This window comes from Coenobita brevimanus, chromosome 45, assembly GCF_032717465.1.
Source record: "Coenobita brevimanus isolate Jiangsu-jjx chromosome 45, ASM3271746v2, whole genome shotgun sequence".
NCBI classification, from domain to species: Eukaryota; Metazoa; Arthropoda; class Malacostraca; order Decapoda; family Coenobitidae; genus Coenobita; species Coenobita brevimanus.
Genome location: NC_136998.1, coordinates 34,279,156 through 34,304,957, shown reverse-complemented (window position 1 = coordinate 34,304,957; position 25,802 = coordinate 34,279,156). Strand labels below are relative to the sequence as shown.

The window sequence follows — 25,802 nt, the reverse complement described above, 5'->3', positions numbered from 1 at the left end:
TGTGCGTTTTGTTTATGTCTTTATCTGTTTCATTGTTCTCGCTTGTGTGTGTGTGTGTGTGTGTGTGTGTGTGTGTGTGTGTGTGTGTGTGTGTATGTGTGTGTGTGTGTGTGTGTGTGTGTGTGTGTGTGTGTGTGTGTGTGTGTGGTTATGTTTTATGCTGTATTTTGTCTTTTTTTTTTTCCCCCCCTTCCAAAGTTTGTATACGTAATGGTCTTCTTTCTCTTGCAGCTTAGGTATATATTTTGGTCTGTCTCTTTATTTTATCATTGCCTCGTGTATAATGTCTCTGTTCTCTCCTTCCAGCGTGTTGGGGTGAGCGAGGAGGGGGGAGCAGCGCCCCCTGTGCTGCTAAAGGTGCCGGCCCCCGTCAAACGCTCCACCATGCACCCCGACCTCACGTCCAAGGAGGTAAGGATAATGCAGCAAGAGTAGTAGTAGTAGTAGTAGTAGTAGTACCGATTGTAGTTATAGTAGTAGTAGTAGTAGTAGTAGTAGTAGTGGTGGTTGTGGTGGTGGTGGTGGTAGTAGTAGTAGTAGTAGTAGTAGTAGTAGTAGTAGTTTAGTAGCAGCAACGGTTTATCAAAACGTAAACTCGGTGGACTGTAGGCCGAAATTGCCCTCTTTCGGCAGTCCACCATCCTCCTTTCGGGGGATAGGGAGGGGATTGAGGAACGTTTTTTAACCGGATAGTTCCACCGCCTGGTCATATCTGTGCCAGCACATGAAGGCGTCTCTCCAAAGCACCAGGATAATTGTCCAACTCTTGTATAATATTCTTAATAGGGCGTAGGACTTTGAAAATCGCATCATAGGATTTCAAAAGCACCAAAGTGAATTAGTATATCTCTTCAAAACAGTACATGCTTCCTATTGTCTGTTCACTTTACCTTGGCCCAAAATTGCCATCCCTTCATCTTCACTGCCGAGTTATGACAATACAGCAACACCAGAATATGATGCTAGTCACGAAGACGTGCTATGGAATGATTGTGAAGCCATAGTATTGCCGTTTTCTACCACTGAGCACCGTGAAAAAAGCTGCTAAAGGATGAAAATCTAGGCCAGGTTAAAATGAATGAAGTATAGTACGGTACGCAACGCCACATCATTGTTTCTCCTTCATCTAGTTCACGCTGTAATTGGTAATGCATTATAACCTGCATCCATGTTAGCTCAATTGTACTAGTCATGTAATTAGGTACCGTAACTCTTAGAACGTACTTGCATATCCATATTGATTTTAAATTTAATGGTATCAATTGCCTATATATACTGTACCTGGTATATATTCGTATATGTAATGCTGATGAACTTTAAATACTTTTAGTTGTCTCGTTAGAGTTCTGAACATTTTTTAATATTAACAAAGATGCTTGAAAGAATGCGGTTTTCCCTTGCAAGGAAGTTAAAAAAAAAAGGTGGGAGGCGAAGTACTGAATATAATAACCACTCACTCACTCCACCCTCAACCTCTCATCCACTCTCACCTCTTGTCATCCACCCCTTCCCATCCACCTGCGACCGCTCCCATCCACCCCCACCCATTCTATGTTGTGTAAAGTTTTAGTATCGACACAATTTACAGCATTAGCATATGTGTAATGTACAGAATAAATCGCTAAGGAAGAAGTGGTACATCATCTGCTGACCCCTTTCCCCCCTCTTCCCCAGTATCTCTTAACTCCTTACCCCCCCTTTTCCCCAATATCTCCTAACCCCTTCCCCCTCCCATCTGCCTCGATATCTCCAAACCTATCCCCCCCCCCTCTTCCCCAATATCTTCTGACTCCTTCCCCCTTCTTCCCCGATATCTCCCAACCTTCCCCCACACTTCCCCGATATCTACAACCCACCCACCCCCACCTCTTTCCCGATATCGTAACCCCTCCTCCACTCTTTTGCGATATCTTCCAACCCTTCCCCCCCTCTTCACCGATAGCCTAACCCCTTCCTCCCTCTTCCCCAATATCTCCTAACCTCCCCCTCCCTTTTCCCCGACAGGCGGAGGTGCCCCCGGAGCAGGTGGAGCCAGTGGACTTGAGTGTGAGGGGGGGCAAGACGGACACCCAGACCCACACCCCCATCAGGAGCATCAAGGAACACACGGGGGTCGTCCTCAAAGTGCCCACCTTCCCCTCGCTCGCCCTTCACAATTTTGGGGTCGACCTATCCCTCAAGCCGGGTGAGTAGTGGATGTCTGTGTATCCGTCTAGCTATTTGTCTGTCTATTTCTCTGGATCTGTGTATGTATTTATCTGTGTCTGTAAGTCTGTCTCTGTCATCAGTCTCTCTGTTTTCCTGTCTGCCTGTCTTTCTGTCAGTGTGTATATGTATCTGTCTCTATAGCTGTCTCTGTTTATCTATCCCTCTGTATCTAAATATCTGTCTTTGTCAGTCTGTCTGTCTGTCTGTCTCTATCTGTATCAATCTTTCTATTTATCTATCTATATCTGTCTGTGTGTCTATTTGTCCGTCTGTCTGTTTGTCTGTATAGGTGTTTTAGTCCGTCAATCACTAAAACTCTGAAATATTCTTCCTGATGATATGATGGATACAAAGAGTGTTTAGGCGCTTAAAACTGTGGTTAATACTTTTATGCTCAGTCAGTAATTACTTCTTGGTAAACTGTCACCCCCCCTGGCAACCTCTGGGGGTATGTATGCTACTTATAATCGCTTCGGTGGGGCTCACACTTACTGTACTGCGTTAATAATGATAATAATAATAAAAATAATAATAATAATAATAATAATAGTAGGAAGAAGAAGAAGAAGAAGAAGAAATACATCTATATATGCATGTATATAAACATCTGTATCTATATATATCTCTCTCTCTGTCTGTCTCTATATATCTATCTGTCTGTGCCTGTATCTATTTTTCTATCTATCTTTCTATTTCTGCTTAATTCATATATGCACGAACCTTCACAATTCGAACACCCAGTAGCACAAAAGTTACAGTCGCAGAGAATAATTATCAGAAGAACAGCGTTAAGGATACGAGGAAAGCGATTTGCCTTTCTCAGTGTATTGTTTCCTCTGTTCCTTCGTAAGTCCAGAGATGCAGCAGACAGAGAGGCTGACGAGGTGATGGTGTGTGTGTGTGTGTGTGTGAGAGAGAGAGAGAGAGAGAGAGAGAGAGAGAGAGAGAGAGAGAGAGAGAGAGAGAGAGAGAGAGAGAGAGAGAGAGAGAGAGAGAGATGGTGGGGGTGGGGTAAGTATAATTTGTGAGTGAGGTGGGTGAGGGGAGATGCAGAGGAAGGACGAGTGTATGGTGGCGTAGTATGTGAAACGAATGGAGGGTGAGACTGACTAGAAAAGTGTTTGAAAGTGAGGTGGTAATATGCAGAAGATCAAGAACGAAGGGGAGAGACGAGGTGTGAAACATTTTCCTGTACGTAGGGAACCGAAATGTGTTGTTGAGAGAGAGAGAGAGAGAGAGAGAGAGAGAGAGAGAGAGAGAGAGAGAGACCTTTCCTACCTTCCCTATCTCCCCTACCCGGTTCACTCCCACCAAAGTCGGTCGAGGTGGCTGGTTGGTTTCGTAATGGCCGTGGTGGTGAAATGGACCGAGCTCGTCTTCCTCTCAACAGCTGACCTTCTCGACCCCCCTCTTAATGGTGCGAGGTCAGGGGTCAAGGGGGGAGGTCAGGGGAGGGGGGTGGGGGAAGGTAGGGGTGGTAGGGGTGTTTGTGTGTGTGTGGGAGTGTGGGAAGAGAGGTTGGGAGTTTGGAGAGTGTGAGTTTGAATGTGCCTGTGTGTGTGTGTGCGTGTGAATGGGTGTGAAGGTGGGATTGGCTTCAGTGGAGTGCGTGTGTGTTTGAGGGGGGTTTGCGTGTGTGTGTGTGTGTGTGTGTGTGTGTGTGTGTAAGTACATAAGAACATAAGAACATAAGAAGAGAGGATAACTGCAGTAGGCCGGTTGGCCCATGCTAGGCAGCTCCTAGAAGAGTAACTGAACTACTAGAATGAGATAAGGATAGCAAAGAAGAAGGCTCTCCCCCGCCCTCCAAACCCTCCAGCCGAAGCCGGCAGGAAAAAGTCAGAAAGAACACCACGCCGTATAGAAAAACTGGCGTGTCAGGAATTTCTAGCCCGACCCAATCATTTTTAATCGAAATTATTGTAAAAGTTCAAGTTTTGTAAATATATTAATTCTATTTATCATTAATGCTAAAACCCAAGGCGCTAAATTTATTTCACGGTAAATTTCCCCCCCTTTCCCACCCAAAAAATCCAAAATTATAGTACCCGTGATTGTTGTAAATCCTTAGATAAATTAGAGGGATGGTTGAGATGAGTTAAAAAATTTACGGAAGGTTTACTATCTACTCAGTTACTTTAGATTTAATATTACTGTCTTTTACTACATTAATTCAAGGAGCAATTTATTTCCCCCCTTATTTCTTTTTCCCATTTTCTTCCCCCTTTGGCACTAGACCATCAACATCCATGAGGTGATAGAAATGCATAGGTGAGAGAGAGAGAGAGAGAGAGACGTTTAGTATTCTTTCCCAGTACCCTTTTTAGCTTAACTCAAGCTCTGAATACACCCTTAATAGCTTCACTAAATACAGGTTATCTTGCCATCGGTGTAGTGTAGTCGGTGATAAACACACACACACACACACACACACACACACACACACACACACACACACACACACACACACAGTTCATAAGTCCACATGCCAATTAAAAGCATGGTAAATATACACTTCCTATCTCTTCCTTTCTCTCTATCTCTTATTGTTTTCGCTACCCTCGACCTCTTTGCGTATCCCACTCTCTCTTTTCTCCCTTCTCACCATTCCTTCTTTCCTTACAGTACCTTTTCTACTTCTTATCTCGTTTCTCTCTCCCTTCCCTTGTTTCACTCTTATTCCTCTCCTTCCACTCTCTTTTCTTTACGTCTCCACATCACAGTATTTCCTCACTGTCTTTCTTTCTTCTTCCAAGCGCTTTTCAACTTGGTGCCCATCCTTCGCAACTTCACCAATTCGCTTCAAACTTGGCACAGTTGTTCCTTGAGCAGATATCCCTGGACATCTTTTTCATTTTTTCTTGTGTATATGCTTTTTAAAGGGATTTATGGCTTTAAAAGTCAAACAATGCCATCAGATTTTAGGATCCGTTGTTCTTGTATGTTCATCATTTATGATGTTCATTTCCTCAGAAGTATATTAATGTACTATACTTGTATGGAGACCGCAATCTCTAATTTCCCTTCCCATTCCCTCCTCCCATTTACTTTCCCTCTCATTTCATTTTTCTTTCTCACCCACTTTCCCTCTCTCTCTCTCTCTTTCCCATTTCTTTTCCAGTTCATCCTCGTAATCCCTTCCCATACCTCTTTCCTCTCTATTTTTCTTCTCGGTTCCTTTCTACTATTCATTCATACACGGCAAATAATGGACCGCCTCACTGTACGCATCAAACACCCCGTCCTCCCAACTTCAGTATCCCTGGATGCTGCATGCCTCCCCAAACCGTTTGTTCCCATCCCCCATGTCATGTTCTTCTCCCCTGTTGCATTCCCCTTTCTCTTTCATTTTCCCTTTCATTCCAGTTTCTTCATCCACTCTGTCTTCCTTTCCTCCATTTACTTCCATATCCTTATTTCCACTTCCATATCCTTATTCCCTTCCCCAATCCCCTTTCCTCCTCCTCACTCTTCCCCACCTCTCTCATTCGTGTTTCAACCTCCTCCTCCTCCTCTCGGTCTCCCCTTTCATTTCCTTATAACGTCTTCTCCCCTTCCCCTATTTCTTGCTCTTTTCCTTCCTCTTCCTCATGGTTCTACTTTCCTTCTGTCACTCTTTTCCTCTCCTCCATTTGCTTCATACACGCCCTCTATACAGCCCTTGTCTTTTCTACTCCTGTGGTTCTAACGAATATGTCATTTTCTCGTGGGTGTTGCATGTTTCCACCCCTCTCTCTCCCTTTCTCCTTTTCTTTTTCCTCTCCCTTCCCCAGTCTCTTCCTCATTCCCACTCATCCCTCCCTCTTTATCTGTCGTTCCCATTCCTTTTCCTCTTCCTCTTCGTCCCCTTATCCTTCATTTCCATGCACGAATTCTGCTCCCTACCTCTCACCCTCTCTTTCCTCCCCCTCCCCATCTCTTCCCCATTCTTCTCCCTACCCCTCTCGCTCTCATTCCTTCCCATTCTCTCTCTCAAACACGCCTCTCTCTCTTATCTACCTCAGTGCTTCAGTCGGATCTCTCAGTTCCCCGTGGATGATGCATGACTAATACCAAACACAAAGCCCCCAGATCCATCACACCTCTCCGCTTTGGCCTCGTCAGGGAGTGTCTGTGGAAAGGTCTTTTGGGGGGAAGATAAAGCCTTGGAACCATATTTGAGGCGAAAAATATGATGTAGATGATGGTTTTTGTGGTGAAAATATGGTGTTGGTGTTGTGTGTGTGTGTGTGTGTGTGTGTGTGTGTGTGTGTGTGTGTGTGTGTGTGTGTGTGTGTGTGTGTGTGGTGAAAATATATGCTCTATTTTAGTTTGTGAAGAATGGTGCATCCAAGAGGCGTGGCTAGATAATTTTTCGGTGCAGTAATAAAAGAGTATTTGTTGCAGTAGTAATCAGAAGAAAAATTATTTACACATGAGCCAAAAACTAGGGCTCGTAGGAAGTTTTGGGACGCATTTTAGCGAGTCCTTGTTTTTTATTCACCCAGTATGTGGAGATGAGATTTCAGATTCGCTGGGGTCGGATGGGAACGGCTAAAAGCTTATAGGTCTGAGTGGAAAAAAGAAAGAATCATTTGTCTCGCACTGGATTGACTCAAGCTGGTGATGATGATGATGATGATGTGACAACCAGAATTATGCAAAAGTTGATGATAGATTTCTGGGTTTTGAAATGTACCTAAGTGCGACAGTACCAGTGAAAATAAAAGGAAGATTTGGATTTTCTGAAGCTTTCCCACGTCCGTCTTCCCAGCCGCTGCCTTTCCCTTCCTTCTGACGCCCGCATACTCCTGTCACTTTCTCTTCATGACAGCCCATTCTTCCTTACCTTACTCTTTCATCGTCATCTTGCTGTCTCTTTTCACTATCCTCTTTACGCCGTTTTCTTGGAGTAATGTATATCGAACCTTTTTTTTTTTTTTTTTTTTTCAATAATAAATCTGAAAGTTCGTTTCCTAAGTTCCATAAGTCTTCCTTGGTGCAACAGATGGTGTCACCGCGCTAATATCTCTTGTCCTTCATGAATACATACTATAGAGCCGTCTCATCCAGGACCGTTGTGATGGTATTAGCTGGGGTGTTTGTATGATAAGTCGGTGGTTCTTGGTGAGCAGTATTACAGGATGTTTTAACGAAATTCAAACATTCAGACTCTTTCCTCTTCCAGCCTGTGAACGATCTCGCGGTCCACCCCTCTGCGGCCCACGTCTATACTACTTGACCATCATAGATCTGTTCCTCCCTGTTTGTCTCTTTCCTCTCACACAGAGTAATTTTTATTGTCTATTTAGTGGCTCATTATGCTCCCTTTTTCCCAACATTCCCTCTCTTTCTTTCTTAGATCTTCCATCAGCCATCTTGTTGCCTGCTTGTCCATGTATCTTCGCCGTCTCTTATATCTAACTCTTTTTCTTTTTTTTTTTCCATGTTAACTTTACACTCCTTAACTCTTCTCTTGTCTTCTTTTTCCTCACCGAGAGCTTCCACTAATCTCACAGGTTGTCCACTGGCTCCCCCCCCCCACTCCTCCTTCTGGCTGACAGGGTGATGAGTTGGGTAATAGTAGCACTTATCACCATCACCACCACCGCAACAACACCTGATGGAGCCCTCACACTGTCTCCCCTCTTGCTTGATGCTTGTGGTGATGGCAGTGGCGGCTGGGAAGGGGAGGGGATGATGTTGAGTGGTTAGTTGGGGGTGGGGTGGGAGGGGGATGTAGTGCGATTGTGGTAGTGGGGATGGTGGTGGTGAAAGGGTTGGTGGTAGTGGTGATAATTAGGATGGTGGTATTGAGTTGGTGCTGGTGGTGGTGATGATGGTGAATGGTGTTAAGTGATGGTGGTGATGGTGTTAGAACTGGGGGTGATGGTGGAGGGGCTAGGGTAGTGCTGGTGGTAGGAATGATGTAGATTGGGTGGTGTTAGAGGTGGGGTTGTTGTAGGAGTAATAATATTGTAAATCTGTGTGGAGGCGAGGTATGGAAGGCGAGGAGCACAAGGTGAGTCTAGTTTTTTCTTCCTACTGCCTGACGATTTTATTTATGGAACACATCTCATAGGGAAGGGGGATGTAAACAAACTTCATTTAGCCCATTACTTCCTCTCCCTGGTCAGTCAGTCAGTCAAATGATGTCACACCTCTCAAAGAAATCGCCGTAGTAAGGTTGATCATGGTTCAGCTGATTCTTTTTTTTATGGACTGGGAGCTAACCAAGTGCCAGAACCAGCAAATTACCAACAGTTACTTGATAATATTGGGAGAAAGAAATCGGAGGTGTGTAAGGATCCCAGCTTGAACTTTGTATTCACTTGTGATTGAATGTTTCTTGCCTGTGAGTGATAATTGCGTGTCTATACTCTTTTTACTTTAACATGGCCAAAAATCGCAATTTCTTTATCTTGAATACTGAGTTGTAAGAAAAAATAAACGCCAGATTACGATGATAGTCACGAAGAAGTGCCAGTGAAAGGATGTAGAGCAGTAGCATTGTCTCTTTCCACCAATGAAAGTAATATAAGCTGCAAAAGGAGTAAAATCAGGGCCAAACTAGTGTAAAGGAATTATTGTTACCAAGCATATAATCGTATTTCACGCGTGGTAGTACATAAGAACATAAAAACATAAGAAGAGAGGATAACTGCAGTAGGCCGGTTGGCCCATGCTAGGCAGCTCGTAGAAGAGTAACTAAACTACTAGAATGAGATAAGGATAGCAAAGAAGAAGGCTCTCCCCCGCCCTCCAAACCCTCCAGCCGAAGCCGGCAGGAAAAAGTCAGAAAGAACACCACGCCGTATAGAAAAACTGGCGTGGACATTATACAGGAAAGTGTGAAAGGAGAATAGAGACTATCATAGTGTAACCTGAAAAGAAATTTTTTTTGAATTAGTATTGGTTATAAGATTTTCTTTATTCTATATCCAATATCCTATATCCACCCCTTATTTGTCATATGCTTATCTAGCCTATGCTTGAAACTCTCAATGGAAGAGGCAGCAACTACTTTACTAGGTAGCTTATTCCATTCGTCTACTACTCTATTACCAAACCAATTTCTACCGATTTCCTTACTGAAACGGAATTTTTCTAGTTTGAAACCATTATTTCTAGTTCTATCCTGTATGCTCACTTTAAGTACCTTGCTAATATCTCCCTTATTTATACCATTCATCCACTTAAACACCTCAATTAAGTCTCCCCTTACTCTACGCCTCTCTAGCGAATGCAGACTTAGTCTTTTCAGTCTGTCTTCATATGACAGGTTCCGGACGTCATGTATCATTTTAGTCATTCTTCTCTGTACATTTTCTAACGAATTAATATCCATTCTATTGTAAGGACACCAGAATTGTACTGCGTAGTTTAAATGTGGCCTTACTAATGCTAGATAAAGTTTTAGTATTACTTTAGATGATCTATTGCTCACGCTTCTCGAAATAAATCCTAGGACCCTATTTGCTTTATTCCTCGCATTAATGCACTGTTGCCTTGGTTTAAGGTCGTTACTAATCATAACTCTAGATCTCTCTCGCATTCCGATTTGGTAATTTCTTTGTTATCTAAGCTGTATTTAGTATCTCCAATGGTCTTGCCTACGTTAAGTACTTTACATTTTTCAACGTTAAATTCTCAGGGTCGATGGTAGCCACGTATTAATAACCTAGGCATATCTCTCCTAAGCTGAACAAAATAGTGCGGAAGTAAGAAAATTACATATGAAATCTCCATAGTGAGGGAGTTAAATTCCAATGAGCTTTGATTGTAGGAAGAAAACGTTGGTTCCAGTCCTGAATGTTGTTTTCATACCGCATGATTAGTGGTTGCTGAAATGATAGTTGGATTGTGGTTGATGTCGACTGATTGTGGTAGTTGTGACTTACAGGGATATTTGTTGATTGTAGAAGAGCCTGAAGTTGCTAGTGATGGATGGGTGGTTGTGGTTTAGGTGTTGAGGTTGACGGCCCGAAGTTGTGGTTGATTGATGAGGTAGCTGATGGTGGTAACAACAGCAGCAGAAGTGCAGATGTTTGTTGGTGATAGGTTTTGGTAGGACAGGTCTAATACTGAGATTTTGATTGGACAGGTGTAATACTGAGAGATTTTCGTAGGACATACTATGATAAAGAGATGTTGGTAAGACAGGTTTGTAATAATGAGAGGTATTGTATTGGTAAGACAGGTGTAGTGATGAGAGAGATTGTATTGGTAAGACAGGTGTAATGATGAGAGGTATTGGTAAGACAGGTGTAGTGATGAGAGGTATTGTAGTGGTAAGACAGGTGTAGTGATGAGAGGTATTGTAGTGGTAAGACAGGTGTAGTGATGAGAGGTATTGTATTGGTGAGACAGGTGTAATGATGAGAAATATTGGTAAGACAGGTGTAGAGAGGAGAGGTATTGTATTGGTAAGACAGGTGTAGTGATGAGAGGTATTGTATTGGTGAGACAGGTGTAATGATGAGTATTGGTAAGACAGGTGTAGTGATGAGAGGTATTGTATTGGTAAGACGGGTGTAGTGATGAGAGGCATTGGTAGGACAGGTGTAGTGATGAGAGGTATTATATTGGTAAGACGGGTGTAGTGATGAGAGGTATTGGTAAGACAGGTGTAAAATTTGGCAGGACAAATATAGTCGTTGCATGGACACACATGAAAGATAGGGCACATTGGTATAAGAGAATTGTTTATTTGTTGAATGGTGTAAATATAAGAGATAGATAGATAGAAGGTAGATAGATGTTGAAAAAAAGCACTTCATTTGATCGAGTGAAGAATTATTTGTTGATAAGTGTAGAGGGAGAAATATCAATAGAGAGATACATACATACATAGATGCATACATATACAGATCGATAAATATATACATAAAAAAATAAGTAGGTAAATAGAAATATAAGTAACCATATGTTCCAATAATAGTGCTGTTGTTGACATAAAGTGATGGAGTAAACAGGGGTAATAAAATTAACTTTAGTACTAACAGTTTGAAGTGTAAATGTCACATAATTATTGTTATGGAGGTGCTTGTACATAATTATGTAAATGATTTATCTAATGACTCCACAAAACACACCGCTCTTGACCACACACACACACACACACACACACACACACACACACACACACACACACACACACACACACACACACACACACACACACACACACACACACACACACACACACACACACACACACACACACACACACACACACACACACACACACACACACACACACACACACACACACACACACCTCAGAGCAGTCCACGTAGCTTTCCTGACAGTCATAGGTTCATTTCCTCAGGGGGTTGCAATAATGTTTGTTGAAAGGCAGGGAATGGTGGTAGTTGCGAACGATGATGGTGATGGTAGTAGGTGTAATGCTGGTGAGTGAGGTAATGGTAGCAGCTGTGTGTGTGTGTGTGTGTGTGTGTGTGTGTGTGTGTGTGTGTGTGTGTGTGTGTGTACCTAAGTATTGGAGTACATGTGTCTTGGTGTTATGTGCTCCTGTTTAGATATTGGTGTGTGTGTGTGTGTGTGTGTGGGTGTGGGTGTGGGTGAAATATGATATGCATACCGAAGTGGGCAGTAGTGAAAAGATAATACTCCTGATAAGTAGTCATGTTTCGATGGCTGAACGCAAAAAATTCAAGCAAAAATATTGTTACCGATAAGAGCTTATAAAAGAGGTAAACAAGAATTTATACAGGTAGACATGTGTGGATATACGACGTAAGCAAGAGTATGTCCAAGTAAAGATGTTTGGGCAAAAATATACTTAACCTGTTGAGGACGAAAAATTGTTGATAAGTTGAGTATAATTGTTTGGAGGTAGCGTATAATTGTTTGGAGGTAGCAGAAATATCCAGTAGTAAAAAAAAGAAACGTAATATTTCTGAAATGGTTAATGGAGAATGTTTAATCCTTCGGTAGTACAGTTTTTTTTTTTTTTTTTTTTTTAACTGAATGAAATCGTCTGTCGGTGTTGGAAATTAAAAAAAAAGTGTTTTGAAGTGTTAAAACTGGTGTAGTGTGTACCTCTGTGTAGATAAGTGTAAATAACTGGACACAGTGTATAAGTAGAGGTAAAATTTCAACTAGTTACACAGACATGGGCATAATATAGTGACAAACCTGGTGTTGACAGTCGTAGAAGGACTGGTATTATCATGTAGCTTTAAAAGAAATACAGACTGTGAGATGTGGAGTGAGTCATTGCAATCAGTCAGGTATATGCAGACAGGTGTTCTTTGATGCAGGTGTGAGCTGACGCAGACATGACCTTTTAGGCAGACAGGTGTATGGGGGATGTGGGTCATTTGGTTAAAAGATGGGCAGGTAGAGGGAAGTGGTAATGGGTGGTAGGGGACAGAGAATTAGGTGATGGGTAAGTGATAAGGGAACTAATGGGGGCTGGGATATGCACCTGGGGGCCTAGAGTGTCGGGGTGAATGGGAGGGAGGGAGGAGGAGGTAAGGATAAGAGGAGGAAGGAATTGAGCGAAAGGGAAAAAAATTGAGTTGAAGAGAGAAAGAGAGCGAGAGAGAGAAAGGGAGAAAGGAAAAAAAGAAAGAAGGTTTATAAGAAAGTGAGAGGGGAGGAAGGAGGAAGTATAGAAGGGGAGGGGGAGAGGGGAATGAGGAAACAGTGAGTGGAAGAAGAGAGGAGAAGAAGACAGAGAAACTGAGAAATGGAGGAAAAAGTTAGAAAGAATGTAAGAAATTGAAAGGAAAGAGAAACTCGAGTAAAGGACTTGTGTGTAATTAAAATAATGAGGTAAAATAAAGAAGAAAAGGTAATGGTAGGAAGAAAAGTGTTGAGAAATCAAGGGAGGAAGGAGGAAGGTGGCTGAAGTACGGAGATGATGTGTTAGGTTATGGAAGAGAGAGAGAGAGAGAGAGAGAGAGAGAGAGAGAGAGAGCGCAGGTGGTTTGATCCATATTTGGCATTGTCTGCATTCTCTCTCTCTCTCTCTCTCTCTCTCTCTCTCTCTCTCTCTCTCTCTCTCTCTCTCTCGTATTTTATTTCTATTTCTTTGTATTTCATTTTTCTTGCCTCATCTTTCTTCCTCTCCTCTCCTCTCCGCTTCTCCCCTCTTTTCTCATCTCTTCTCTTCTCCTCTCTCCTCTTCTCTTCTCTTCTCTTTTCTCTTCTCTTCTCTTTTCTCTTCTCTCTTTTCTCTTCACTTCACTTCACTTCTCCTCTCCTCTCCTCTCTTCTCTTCTCTTCTTCCATTCTCTGTTACCACATTATTTTTTCAGCAGTGCACAAGGAAATAATCGACAAAAAGAAAATCTCAGTGGAAATATAAAAAAACATCAAGCAACCCACACCACCACCACCACTTCCACATTCCCCTCCCCCTCCCTCTCCCTCTATCCCTCCCCCTCCCCCTCCCTCTCCCTCTATCCCTCCCCCTCCCCCTCCCCCTCCCCCTCTATCCCTCTCCCTCCCATCTTACGCTCCAGGATTCGAGACCTGCCCACCCTCGGATAGCATCAGCACTGGTCTCATCTAATCCAATTTCTGAGGAGTTGCAGCCTTGTTTATAATTGCCGGAGCCTTAGAGGGAATCCGCCCACAGAGCTTTTAGCCAGGGGTTCAATTAGCCTCCCCGAGTACCGTGATTAGCAGGTGATAAGGGGCAAATACGAGCAATTAGATGATAGAGGTAGTTACACCCTCTTGGTTGTTCGGTTGGACCAGGGAGGCACTGGGATAAGATGGGATGGGATTGAGGGGATTAGGTGATACGTAAAGAAGCAGTGGTGGTGTGATGGTGGTGGTGGTGGTAGTGGTGGTGATGGTGGTGGAGATTTGAAAGATGGCGAATATCAGTATTTTAAGGACAGCATAAGAGATGACGGTGGTGATATCGGGGACAGAGAAGGGTAAAAGATGCTGTGGTGGTGATGGAGATTTGGGAGATGGGGAGTAAACGAAGGGGTAACAGGAAGGCAGCAGAAGACATGACATTGAAGATTAAGGAGATATAAAGAAGAGGTGATTTTGTGGGAGATTTGGAAGATAGGGGGCATAAAAGGGATAATAATAAGAAGAAGAATAGCGAAGAGGAGGACAGTGGAAGTTTGGAGGCTTTGGAGAAAAAGAAAAGAAATGGTGGTGGAGATCTGAATGATGGAGAGTTACAAAGTCATGAAATGAACGACAGCAGAAGAGATGGTCCAAGAGATACGGTGGACAGAGCTAGGGAAGTGGTGGTGGTGTTGGGGATCTGAAAGATGGGGAGTAAAAGAAGGGATAAAACGAGGGATAGCTAAAGAGATGGCGGTGGAGATTGGCGAGCAGGGTGTGCGATGCCGTGCTTTGGGGATGCATAACTCAGAAGCTCAGTCACTTTTCTCATGAAGGAGCGCGAGGATGAGGAGACATAATGCACGCCTTCATGTCTGCTCAGCTGCTGTGGGTTGGAGATTGAAGTGAGGATTGGAGAAGCCAGTCAATTCCAGGTTCAGTTCCAAGGCTGATCCTCCAACACCAAGTATACCCAAGTGTAACCTCGGTAATGTCCCCTTAAAACACTGAAAACATGCACCATTTGTCGGCAGTGACCAAAATACGTAAGCTGATAAACGTGAAAAGGGGAAACACCTTACTTTTAGCGATTTTTTTTTTTTACTCACAAAATGAAGGAAAGGCAGTAGGTTTACAAAGCTATTCCTTCCAAAGCAGCGTCATAAAAAGACAGTCAGTATCAAGATCTGTTCATATTGAAATGCAGGGGCCCCATGACCGGGGTCGTGGGGAGATGAAAAGAAAGAAGGGAGTTTCCAGAGTAAAGAGAGTGGATATAGAATAGGAGATAAAAGAGGGAGAAAGGAGGAAGTATAAGGAGAAAGAGACGATGGGGAGGGGTGGTAGGATGAGTTAAGGAAAGGAGAGAGAGAGAGAGAGAGAGAGAGAGAGAGAGAGATTGGAAAAATGAGGAAGAAAAAGGGTAAGATGAATGAGGGAGAGAAAGAGGGAAGAAAGGAATAATGAAGAAGAAATAGAAAGGAATAATGAAGAAGAAATGTGATGGATGAGTAGGGAAAAAATAGAAAAGATAGGAAAGATAAAAAAGGAATAGAATAGGATGAACGAGAAACAGAGTAGGAACATGAAGGATGCGGATGGAAAAGGGAGCTGGAAACTGGAAGGAAAAGGGAGAAGATAGAGATGAAAAATATATTACTCCCCCATCCACCCAAAAAAATGAATGAATAAAAAAAAATCGAGTCAGCCTGTGTTTTGCCTCTTGGAACAGAACGAAGAACTCTGGAAATTTTTGTTATTTTCGTGTTTCATTAATCGTATAAAAAACTCTCTTCTATCACCCATTAAAGTATTATAATTTGGCACCATCTTGAACATTTGATATCGCACTTTTTTTTAATAAATTGAAGCATATGGAAAAATAGTGTTCATATCTAGTCTCTCTCTCTCTCTCTTTACATGTTTAATGTGCTGTGTGTAAACTTGGGGAAGATAAAGTGGAAAGAATTGAGGAGCTGAAAGTATATGGATGTAGGTGTAAAAATGAGAGAGAGAGAGAGAGAGAGAGAGAGAGAGAGAGAGAGAGAAGGGAAAGCACAACAATGACCATCAAAAGGGAGGCGGAAAGAATTACACACACACTACACGGACATTTCGGGCCCAGAGAGAGAGAGAGAGAGAGAGAGAGAGAGAGAGAGAGGTGGGTGGGTGACACGAGGAGGGAATGAGGAGAGGGGGAAGGTTGGCAGTGGGAAGGGGGTGGCAGGGGAAGGGAAGGGGGGGTCAGTAATACCAGCGGGGCAAGGGTGGCGTGCTGCTCTTCCAGAAAATAACTGGTTTACGAGTTGTAGTTAAGTCGTTCACTGATCACAATCTCACTTGCCCGGCACCGTACTGCACGTGGTATCTCCTCCCCCCCCCTCCTCTCTCTCTCTCTCTCTCTCTCTCTCTCTCTCTCTCTCTCTCTCACAATTACTCCGCCCTCTTCCTCTTCTTTGTCGCTCCCTTCTGTCTGGTTTTTTCCCTGTCCTTGCCCTACGCTCTTCGATCCTCTCTTTCCTCCCCATTCTCTCTCTCTCTCTCTCTCTCTCTCTCTCTCTCTCTCTCTCTCTCTCTCTCTCTCTCCTTGCCTTCAGACTTAGTGATGTTTTAAGTTTCGTCAGTGGACTTGCAACAAAAGACTCGATAGATAGACCGAAGAACACGATGATAGATAATTATACTTTTTACGTTAACTAGGCGTAAAATTGCCTCCTCTCCATCCTGACTTCTGAAACATAACAAGAGATAAACACAGGAATATGGTGCTGGTCTCGAAGACATCTTATGGATAGATTGTAAAGCCGTAGTGTTGTCTTATTCTGTCGTTGATTTAGGGAAATGGACTGCAGGAGGACGAAAATCTTTGCCTTGTTGATGTGAAAAAACTTTAAACATTTAGCTACATTTTAGAATAGCAAGTCCGTATTTCTCTACATGTCCGTATTTGATCCATTGCAGGACTGGACTTTCTTCGTGGAGGGAGAGTGATAGCCAGAATTAACTCCCCATTTGCTGTCCAAGTACGAATTTGGAAAGGAATGTCTGTTGTAAGCACGGGGAAGGGAAATGTATTGTCTGTGTGATCCTTCAATCTTCTTTATTTTTTCTTTCGCCTTTTTTTTTTTTTTTTTTTTTTTCATTTTCCTTACTCGCCACCCAGTGCTCCTCCTCTTTCGTCTCCTTCCGCTCTCCATCACTCACTACTCATTCCTACTTCATTTCCTCTCTCTTTCTCTTCTCTCTCCCTCACTCCCCTCTTCTGTTTTTAGCTGCCTTGTGTCCCCCACCTCTCCTCCTCCTCCTCTTTCTACCTCACGTAACTTTGCGTCTCTCCATCCTTTTTTTGTGGCGCGTCTCTCCTCTTTTCCTCAGTAATTCACGTGCCCTTCTACACCAACTCATGTACCCTTCTTCATCAACTCACGTGCCCTTCTTACCGATTCACGTACCTTTTTTCACTATCTCACTTACCCTTCTTCACTAATTCACCTACCCTTCTTTACTGTCTCATCAACCCTTCTTCATCAACTCACGTTCCCTTCTTCTTCCCCTACAGATAATGACTCCCCTCCACCGGCTGACCCGTACGGCGTAAGTCTAAAAGCGGCACTACGCACGGGCTCCACCACACTGCTCTCCATTCGCAAGCTGAGGGAGGCATCGCTGTGAGTAGACGATTGGTGGGGTTGAGGGTGAGGGAGGGGGAAGGTTGAGGATAGAAATTGAGAGGTTCAAGGGTGGAGCTGGGGATGAAGAGGCTGGGAGCTTAGAGTGAGAGGTAAGAATAGGATTTGAAGATATAGTATTAAAAGGTGGAATGGAGAATGGAGAAGGATGTAAAGATAGAATTTGAGAATATAAAGTTGGAGTTACAGATGGAAACTGGGGAGGATGGGAGATGAGTGATTAGATAGAATAGGAATTGAAGATAGAACTTAAGGGTTGAAAGATGGAGTTCGTTGGAGAGTTGGTTGTTAAAAATTGAAGGCAGGACTGAAGGATATAAAGATGGAAGGATGAGAGCTGAAGGCTAGAAACGAGGATAGACAGTGTGAGCTGTAGAAGCGGGAGTGGGGTTAGTTCAGGAATTTAGGCTGGAAGGTTGGAGTGAAACAGAGGGAAGGAATGTAGAACTGAAAAATAAAGAATAGGATAGAATTTGAGCACTGAAGGATAGAGATTAGGAGAAAAGCTGAGGGTTGGAATGTAGGAGGGATGGATAAAAAATAGGACAAAAATCGAGTCCTGCAGGTTGGAAAAGAGGATAGAAGATAGGGCTGGGTGTTGAGGATAGGAGTTAACGATAGGAAATGACAATGGAAGTGTAGAAGTTGAGGATGAGCTGAGGATGATGATAAATTGAGGGCTGAAACTTGGAGCTAAGGATAGGATGCGGGAGGTAATAATTTAAGTATAATAAACTGGATGTACCGTAGTAGGTGTAATAGGTAAATGAGAAAGGTTGTGGCTGATGATGCAGGGAAAAATTAAAGAATGTTTAGGTGGGGTTTTCAGTGTAGGATATGGTTTACGGATAGTACAGTGAGCCAGAATATGCAAATTCCTAACTATCTGTCATCACAGATTTTACAGTCGGTCCTCATTCTAAGTCTCTCTCTCTCTCTCTCTTTTTTTTTTCTTTTTTTTTTTTTTAACATTTCTTTATTGAGTTAAGTCCATAAGAAATTACAGAAAAATTACTTACTAGCTTTTCACATATACCCATAAATCTGATTGGCCAAGTTCTCCAAATTTATAGTATTGTACCATTTTATAATGAAAAATGTGTTATATTAGAACATTTTCATGACTCTATAATGAGGACTCTCTGTGTAGGAAGGTGATACTTTGCCAGTTTTCCATGTCTTTTAACACGTAAGTAAAGCAGTAGACTAGGAGTCGGGTAAGGAGAGTGGTGAATTCAGCACAGTGATGTTTGCATGTATAGATATTGTATTATTTATCGTAGTAATTGCATGAAGCCTGTATGGTATTAAGATAAGGTTGAACTTTTTACGTAATGCAGGTTATGTGAAAGTACTTTAGAATATGTAATGGCGATTTGGTAATGTTTTAAGTAGTTCAGAAAACGTAATGATTTAGTTCTTTAAGTGTATTTTAAGTAGTGCAAGAATATAATGATTTAGTTGGTTTTTAGTAGCTTAGTGAGTAGTGTATAACTGTGAGAAGTAGAATGTGACAAGTAGAAGTAGAATGTTGCTGGTTGAATGTGCATATGTGATTGCTTGAGCTTTTGCTTATGCGCTTCCTTACCTGTATGTGCTGCTCTGTACCGGCAAGACACTGACATTGCTTATAGTCATCACACTCTGTTTATCATCATCATCATCATCATCATCATCATCATCATCGCCCACACTTACATCATCATCATCATCATTGCCCACACTTGCATCATCATCTCTGCCTACACCCAGTACCATGACATTTCTCCAGTTTTATTTTTACTACCTTAAATAAAATACGTCATCATACTGAAAGGGTTTATGAGAGCTCAACAGGACATCCGAGCGCTCCTTCCCTTCCTTCCTCTCCACGTTCCTCTTTATCCTCTTCCGTGTTTTCCCTCTCTTTGTGTTCTCCTTTTCCTCCCTCCCCCTTTTACCTTTCTTCTTTTTTTCCTCTTTTCCACCCTCTCTTTCCTTTGTCCTTCCAACCTATAATATCCCTTATATTCCTTGCCTCTCTTCTCTCGTCCACCTTTCTCACTCATTCTTTTCCTCTTCTTTCCCCCAACATTGTCCTTCTCTTATTCCATCCATTTCCTCTGTAGTCCCTTTTTTTTTTCATCCGTTTCTCTCCTCTTGTCTACAAACACAGAATCCCTTTCATATTCCATACCTCCTCGCCTTTTTTTTTTTTTTTCTTTTTTTCTCTCCACCCACATAACCTCTCGTACTCCCTGCCTCTCTTCTCTCTTCCCTCTTGTCCATCGCTTTTTCTTTTCTCCCCACACATATAACCTCTCTTACTCCATGCCTCTCTTCGCTCCTCCACACTTCTCTTTTGCTCTTCTCTCCCCACACCCACGTTCCCTCTCGCACTACCACCCTCTCCACCACCCAACCTTGACGCCTTGCAACCCGTGAGCATTTAACGAACACGCCTAGTTAGCCGCTCCAGTGATCTCGCATTGCTATCCTGCTTAACACTTATTTACTTTTATTCCCGCCACCGCCACTTATGTACACTTTATGAGAGACTCATATTCCCGCCACCGCCACTTATGTACACTTTATGAGAGACCTTTCGTAGTGAGGGGCATAACCACTTAAATCCTATGATACTGATTATTAATTCTTCATAACTCCAGACGATAAATTTTACCTCTGAGGAGAATTTTTAAAGTGGAGGGGTTAGATATGGCCGTAATTAACCCCATCACCACTTTGGTTTCTTGAGTAAAAATTGTCTCGTAGCAAAAATAAACTCATAAATCACGTCACAGGTTTCAAGAAGTGAAAGGTCTGGTTTATTCTGCCTTGAGTTTGCTTTTTTGTATTTCCTGGAGCCTTTTAGATATTGGTTAGCCCATTTTTTTCTATACTATCCCAGCCACGCTAAGACGATTTTCTTCAGCTTACAGGGTTTTAATATTCTGGACTATTCCCCCTTCGGCTTTGCTTCTCTCGTCGAGGGACATTTAGATGGTGCTTAAGCCTCCTCGCCCCCTCTTGTTATTTTATTTGTGCCACTACCAGACGCTTTTATTTACTACTCGTAGATACGGCTTATTTTTTTTGTTTTTTGCCCTTCTTCGTTACTGTATGCCCTTCTTCGTTCTTGGGTGTCGTTTTAATCGTTGCTTGGTTGCTTGCTTCGCGGCTTTTGAATGTATCTGTGCCTTGTGTGTTGGGGGGGGTGGCTTGTTTTTCTTTGATTTTTTCCTTTCTTTGTTACTGTATGCTCTTCTTCGTTCTTGGGTGTCGTTTTAGTTGTTTCTTTGTTGCTTGCTTCGTCGCTTGCCACTGCTTTTGAATGTATCTGTGTCGTGTGTGTGTGTGTGTGTGTGTGTGTGTGTGTGTGTGTGTGTGTGTGTGTGTGTGTGTGTGTGTGTGGCGGAAGCTCAGAGCCGTTAGGAAGACATGGCCAATATTAAAGCTAGTTAGATGGAGCTAGCAGTGTTGTAGAGCTAGGAGAGAGAGAGAGCGAGCTAGCACAGGGACAGAACTGGCTGTAAGAAAGAGCCAGTCTGTATCGAGCTAGGAGTGAGACAGAGCCAAGAGTAAGATAGAGCTGAAAGTAAAACAGGATTTAGCAGTATTACAGAGCCACCAATAAGACAGAGCTAACAGAGAGAGAGGAGGATAGAGGTAGTAAAAAATATAGAGCCAGCAGTAAGAAACGAGTATGACAGAACTAGGAGTAAGAAAATAAGACTGAGTGGGGAAAACCGTACGTTAAAGCAGGGTTTGGTACAGATTAAAGCAGCAGTATGATAGGTAAAAAGTAAGACACCTAGAAGCAAGACAGAGTAGGTAATAGATGTGGTATTAGGACGGCTAGCAGTGGGACGCCTTGCAGTGAAAATGCTATAATTAAGACAACACCTATCAATGAGACAGGTGCCACTAAGACAGGTAGCCATAAGAGAGTTAACTAAAAGACAGTTTGCTATTAGACAGCTAGTTGTAAGACAAATCGCAGTAAAAGAGCTAGAGGCAAGACAGCTAGCAGTAAGACAGGTAGCAATAAGACAGGTCTAGTAAATTAGATAATCTTATAATCTGTCCACTTTAATTTGGCCTAACATTGTTCTCTCTCCACTTCAAATGCAAAGTTGTAGCAAGAGATTAACACCAAAATATGATGCTAGTTAAAAAAAGTGACACAAAAATGCTGTTACCGTCGTATTCTGTCACTGAGCTGTGGAAGATAGATTGCTAAAGGACAAAAATCTTCCCCTGGTTAAGGTGGACGAATTATAGTATTAATAGACAGGCTTAGGGTAGTGTGTGAGCGAGGGTGCGATATTGCAGGGCGATGTGTGGCAAGCGACCCTTGAGCGAGAGCCCCTCCCCGCCCCCGGAATCAGCTCCCCCTGCCGCCCATATCAACACCTCATCCGGCGTCTCCGTCAGTATCTCCTCCTCCGCTGCTGTAGCAGCCGCCGCCTCCCTCCTCTCACCCTCATCACAATCGCTCATCTCCTCCTCTTCGTCGTCGTCTTCGTCACCTCCATCTCCTCCGGCGGGGGCGCGGGCACCTGGGCGGGCACCTCCCCCTCCAGCAGACTACTCGGATGCTCTCAGGCGGAGGAAGGTCCACAAGTGCGACTTTGAGGGCTGCGAGAAGGTGTACACCAAGAGTTCGCACCTCAAGGCTCACAAACGCACACATACTGGTGAGATATTTGGGTCATTCTCGTCAGCTAAAGAGGCTCCTACCACCTCTTCCTTACCAGTATTTTTCTGACAGACATTCTGATATTCACTCGCATGTCATTTATTCACTCTGTTATCACAGTAAATAGATACAAGCAACATACGAGACGGTACTAAGGCATGATATACAAAATAATTCGTTTCAGTATGTGTTTCTGCATATGGCATTTTGATTCGCTTGTTATTTCAATAATCTACGATCACATTGACTAGATAACGTATAAATTGTATTAAGGGATAAGTACAAGCTAATTCAATAAGGAAGAGGTCCTAGAAAGCCTAATCCCACCTCACTTCACATTTTTAAGATTGACTAAATTAATATAGTGTTCTTACTCTAACTTGACCCAGAATTACCGTCCTTTCATATTAAATGCTGAGTTGCAAGAACAGATTACCATTAGAATACGATGCTAGCCATGAAGACGTACTATGAAAAGGATGTAGATCGGTTGTATTGTCTTTTTCTGCCTCAGAGCCACGTGAAATAAACTGCAGTAGGACGAAAATCTGGGCCAAGTTAAGGTCAAAGAAGTTGTCCCATCATCCACATTTCTTCCTGTATAAAATGTAATAACTGAAATTCCGACGATAACATAAATATTAAGTTATATTTTTTCTGCCTCTAAGCAACTTTATTCAGCATAGGAATAGCCAGTTATTCTAAGGGTTAGTCTTTTCACACTAATGAACATAAGAACATAAGAAGAGAGGATAACTGCAGTAGGCCGGTTGGCCCATGCTAGGCAGCTCCTAGAAGAGTAACTGAACTACTAGAATGAGATAAGGATAGCAAAGAAGAAGGCTCTCCCCCGCCCTCCAAACCCTCCTGCCGAAGCCGGCAGGAAAAAGTCAGAAAGAACACCACGCCGTATAGAAAAACTGGCGTGGACATTTTACAGGAAAGTGTGAAAGGAGAATAGAGACTATCATAGTGTAACCTGAAAAGAAAATTTATTTTTGAATTAGTATTGGTTATAATATTTTCTTTATTCTATATCCACCCCTTATTTGTCATATGCTTATCTAGCCTATGCTTGAAACTCTCAATGACGTAGTTTCCATTTTATTGCACACGATTTTCTTCAGTTTTAGAGGGATTTTCTGAACTGAAGGGGTTAGATACTGCCTTCACTGACCTTTTCACTAAAATAGTTCCCAAGTTAAAAAAAAGAAAAAAAATAGCAAGAATAAACGAAATACGTCATTGGTTTGAAGAGGTTTAAATCAGTCTCTACTAAGGTTGACGGTGACATAATCTCTGCTTTATGCATACTAGCTGCCACAAGGATATTTTATTCAGCTTGGGAGTAACTGATTGTACAAGGGATGATAATTGGGTGCAGAAAGTGAGAAGTGTTAATGTTGGGCATAAGGTAGTGAGAGGTAAACCGAAAAAGACCTGGGACGAGGTCCTTGAGTTTGACCTCATGGATAAGATACTAAATAAGGAATCTGCCAGAGATCGAGCAGCATGGAGAACCGCCATTAGGTGACCAAGGCCGACGCATGCAAACATATTGGAGCCTTCTAAAACGAAACGAAACTAACAAAACCTGCACTTTCTGATGGTGATTTGTGAAACCCATGGAGGGAGTAAAATGTGTTTAGGTCATAAATTTCGCTGCTGAATGTGCTCTGTAATGTGACATGCAGGCTGATCACATATAATGCTCATGACTTCCAGAAAAAATCGTCAGATTAATGAGGCTTACTTGCAATTTTGCCATCTCTTCTTTAAGAATATCAGTCGGTGGCTAAGTATTATTTTGATGATGTATTTAGTTTTACTGGACTCTTTGCTGGTAATTTATCTACTTTAATCTTCCTGTTCGTGATTCAGGATTGATAAAAATGTAGACAATATTATGGTTCTCAATACAGTATCCAAATGGCGTTATATTTATCATCACCATCAAATTTTGCTATAATCATTAGAAAAGATAAGATTTTAAAATGTCAGTAAGAAGGCATAAAAGTAGAACTACCAGGAGAGTGCCTAGTGAAATATACTACGTATCCACCACTTATCCTTTAAGCCTTCCATTACTGCAATCATTTGTTTTGCTTCCTTCACAGGGGAGAAGCCGTACCAGTGCACGTGGGACGGGTGCATGTGGAGGTTTGCGCGGTCTGATGAGCTGACACGCCACTACCGTAAACACACTGGTCAGAAGCCCTTCAAGTGCCAGCTGTGTCAGAGGTCATTCTCCCGCTCAGATCACCTTTCACTCCACATGAAGAGGCACTGAGGTCAACTGGAGTGCCAGGGAGAGACGCCAGGAGACGGACTTCACTCATCCAGAACTCCATACCCCTCGGAAGGCTGAGTTTCTTCCTGGGTGGCTCCTTCCTAGGCCAGTGACCCAACTGCTTCACACAAAGGAGACGGGCTTCACTTGTCCCAACCTCCAAAACCCTCGGAACGCTGGCTAGTTCCTTCTCTGGGTGGGTTCCTTCCTTGGTCGGTGACCCTGCTTCTGTAAACTAGGAGACGGGATTCACGCGTCCAGACCTTCACACCCTTTGGAAGGCTGACTAGTTCCTTCCCTGGGTGGCTCCTTCCTCGTCCAGTGACCCTCCTGCTCCTGTAGAGAGCCAGGGTGCTGCTGAAGGAAGGGGCCGTAAATATGCTGTGCCAAGGGCTTCCTCTGTGTCGCACAATCACAGTCTTCTTCCTTGTCGGGGGAGCTCGGAGGCGTTCGGAGCTACATGGGTTTTTTTCCTCCTCCACCAGGCTGTGGGGGGAGTATCTTTTTTTTTTGTCCTCCATTGGGCTCCACCATTCTTCCCTCCGGCTGCTCCCTCCTCCTCCCGCTCCTCCTCCAGGTGTAACAGAGCTTCGTAGGTCCCAAGTCATCCCTTTCCGGTCCGATGGCGCGGGAGGAAGTTGATCTGATGTGTGTTTAAGTTGATGGCAGTGTTTTGATCCTTGTACAGTTGGTGTAGACTTAAAAGCGCGAAAAAAATGCGTTTCACCTCGATGTCTGACAAAAAAAAAAAAAATAACAGTAACTATGTGTTAATCGCTAGTGATAGTGTGTGATAGTAAGGAAACATGTTTTTTTTTTTTCCTTAATGTAACGAAGCCAATATTCCAGCGTAAAAGGAATATAAATCCACGATGGCCACTAGAAAATAATAGCAAAATGGAGAAATACGACGATGAAGATGATGATGAAGTGAAGAAATGAAACCCAGGGTCAAAAGCATGACAATAATACCTGACCGACATTGTACACTGAACCGCTGTCTTCCATATGCCTTGTGACTTACCATAGAGTGTATTTTCATTTGCTGGGGGGGTATTGAGGAAGAAGGGGTCATGTACCCCCCTTAACCCCCATTTACCAAGAGAGAGAGTCGTCATTCGTGAGTGATTGGACTTCTTAAACCTAAATGCTAATCAACTTTAGAGCTTCAGTATCGGGCGAACACCATTTGTTTTGCCTCACAAAAAATAAAAGATGAGGGTTTATTTGAATCTTTTTACGCTTGGAAATGACAAAAAAATTAACAAAAAAAAAATATTTAAGAAGTGATACTATTTCTAAGCACAAAAAACATATAGGTAAACCAGTGCATGTATGTAGTCTTCCAACTTCCTTGTGATGGAAACAGTGTTAAACTTACGAGATCTTCCAT

The 25,802-nt window shown here is 42.8% G+C and overlaps 1 protein-coding gene across 1 annotated transcript; it reads left to right on the top strand.

Annotated features, from left to right (window-relative positions):
* The first annotated feature begins 309 nt into the window (after positions 1-309).
* LOC145398331 (uncharacterized) lies at positions 310-24,409 on the top strand. The gene is made up of 5 exons (XM_080271221.1): positions 310-411; positions 2,005-2,185; positions 17,309-17,417; positions 21,753-22,117; positions 24,237-24,409. The coding sequence occupies exons 1-5, from the start codon at positions 385-387 to the stop codon at positions 24,407-24,409; spliced, it is 855 nt and encodes a 284-aa protein (XP_080127347.1). The 5' UTR covers positions 310-384.
* Positions 24,410-25,802: the final 1,393 nt, after the last annotated feature.

Coding starts and splice junctions, on each gene's coding strand:
- LOC145398331 (XM_080271221.1), top strand. CDS start 385: ATGCACCCCGACCTCACGTCCAAGGAG. Junction 412..2,004: donor CCGACCTCACGTCCAAGGAG/GTAAGGATAATG, acceptor TTTCCCCGACAG/GCGGAGGTGCCCCCGGAGCA. Junction 2,186..17,308: donor CGACCTATCCCTCAAGCCGG/GTGAGTAGTGGA, acceptor CTTCCCCTACAG/ATAATGACTCCCCTCCACCG.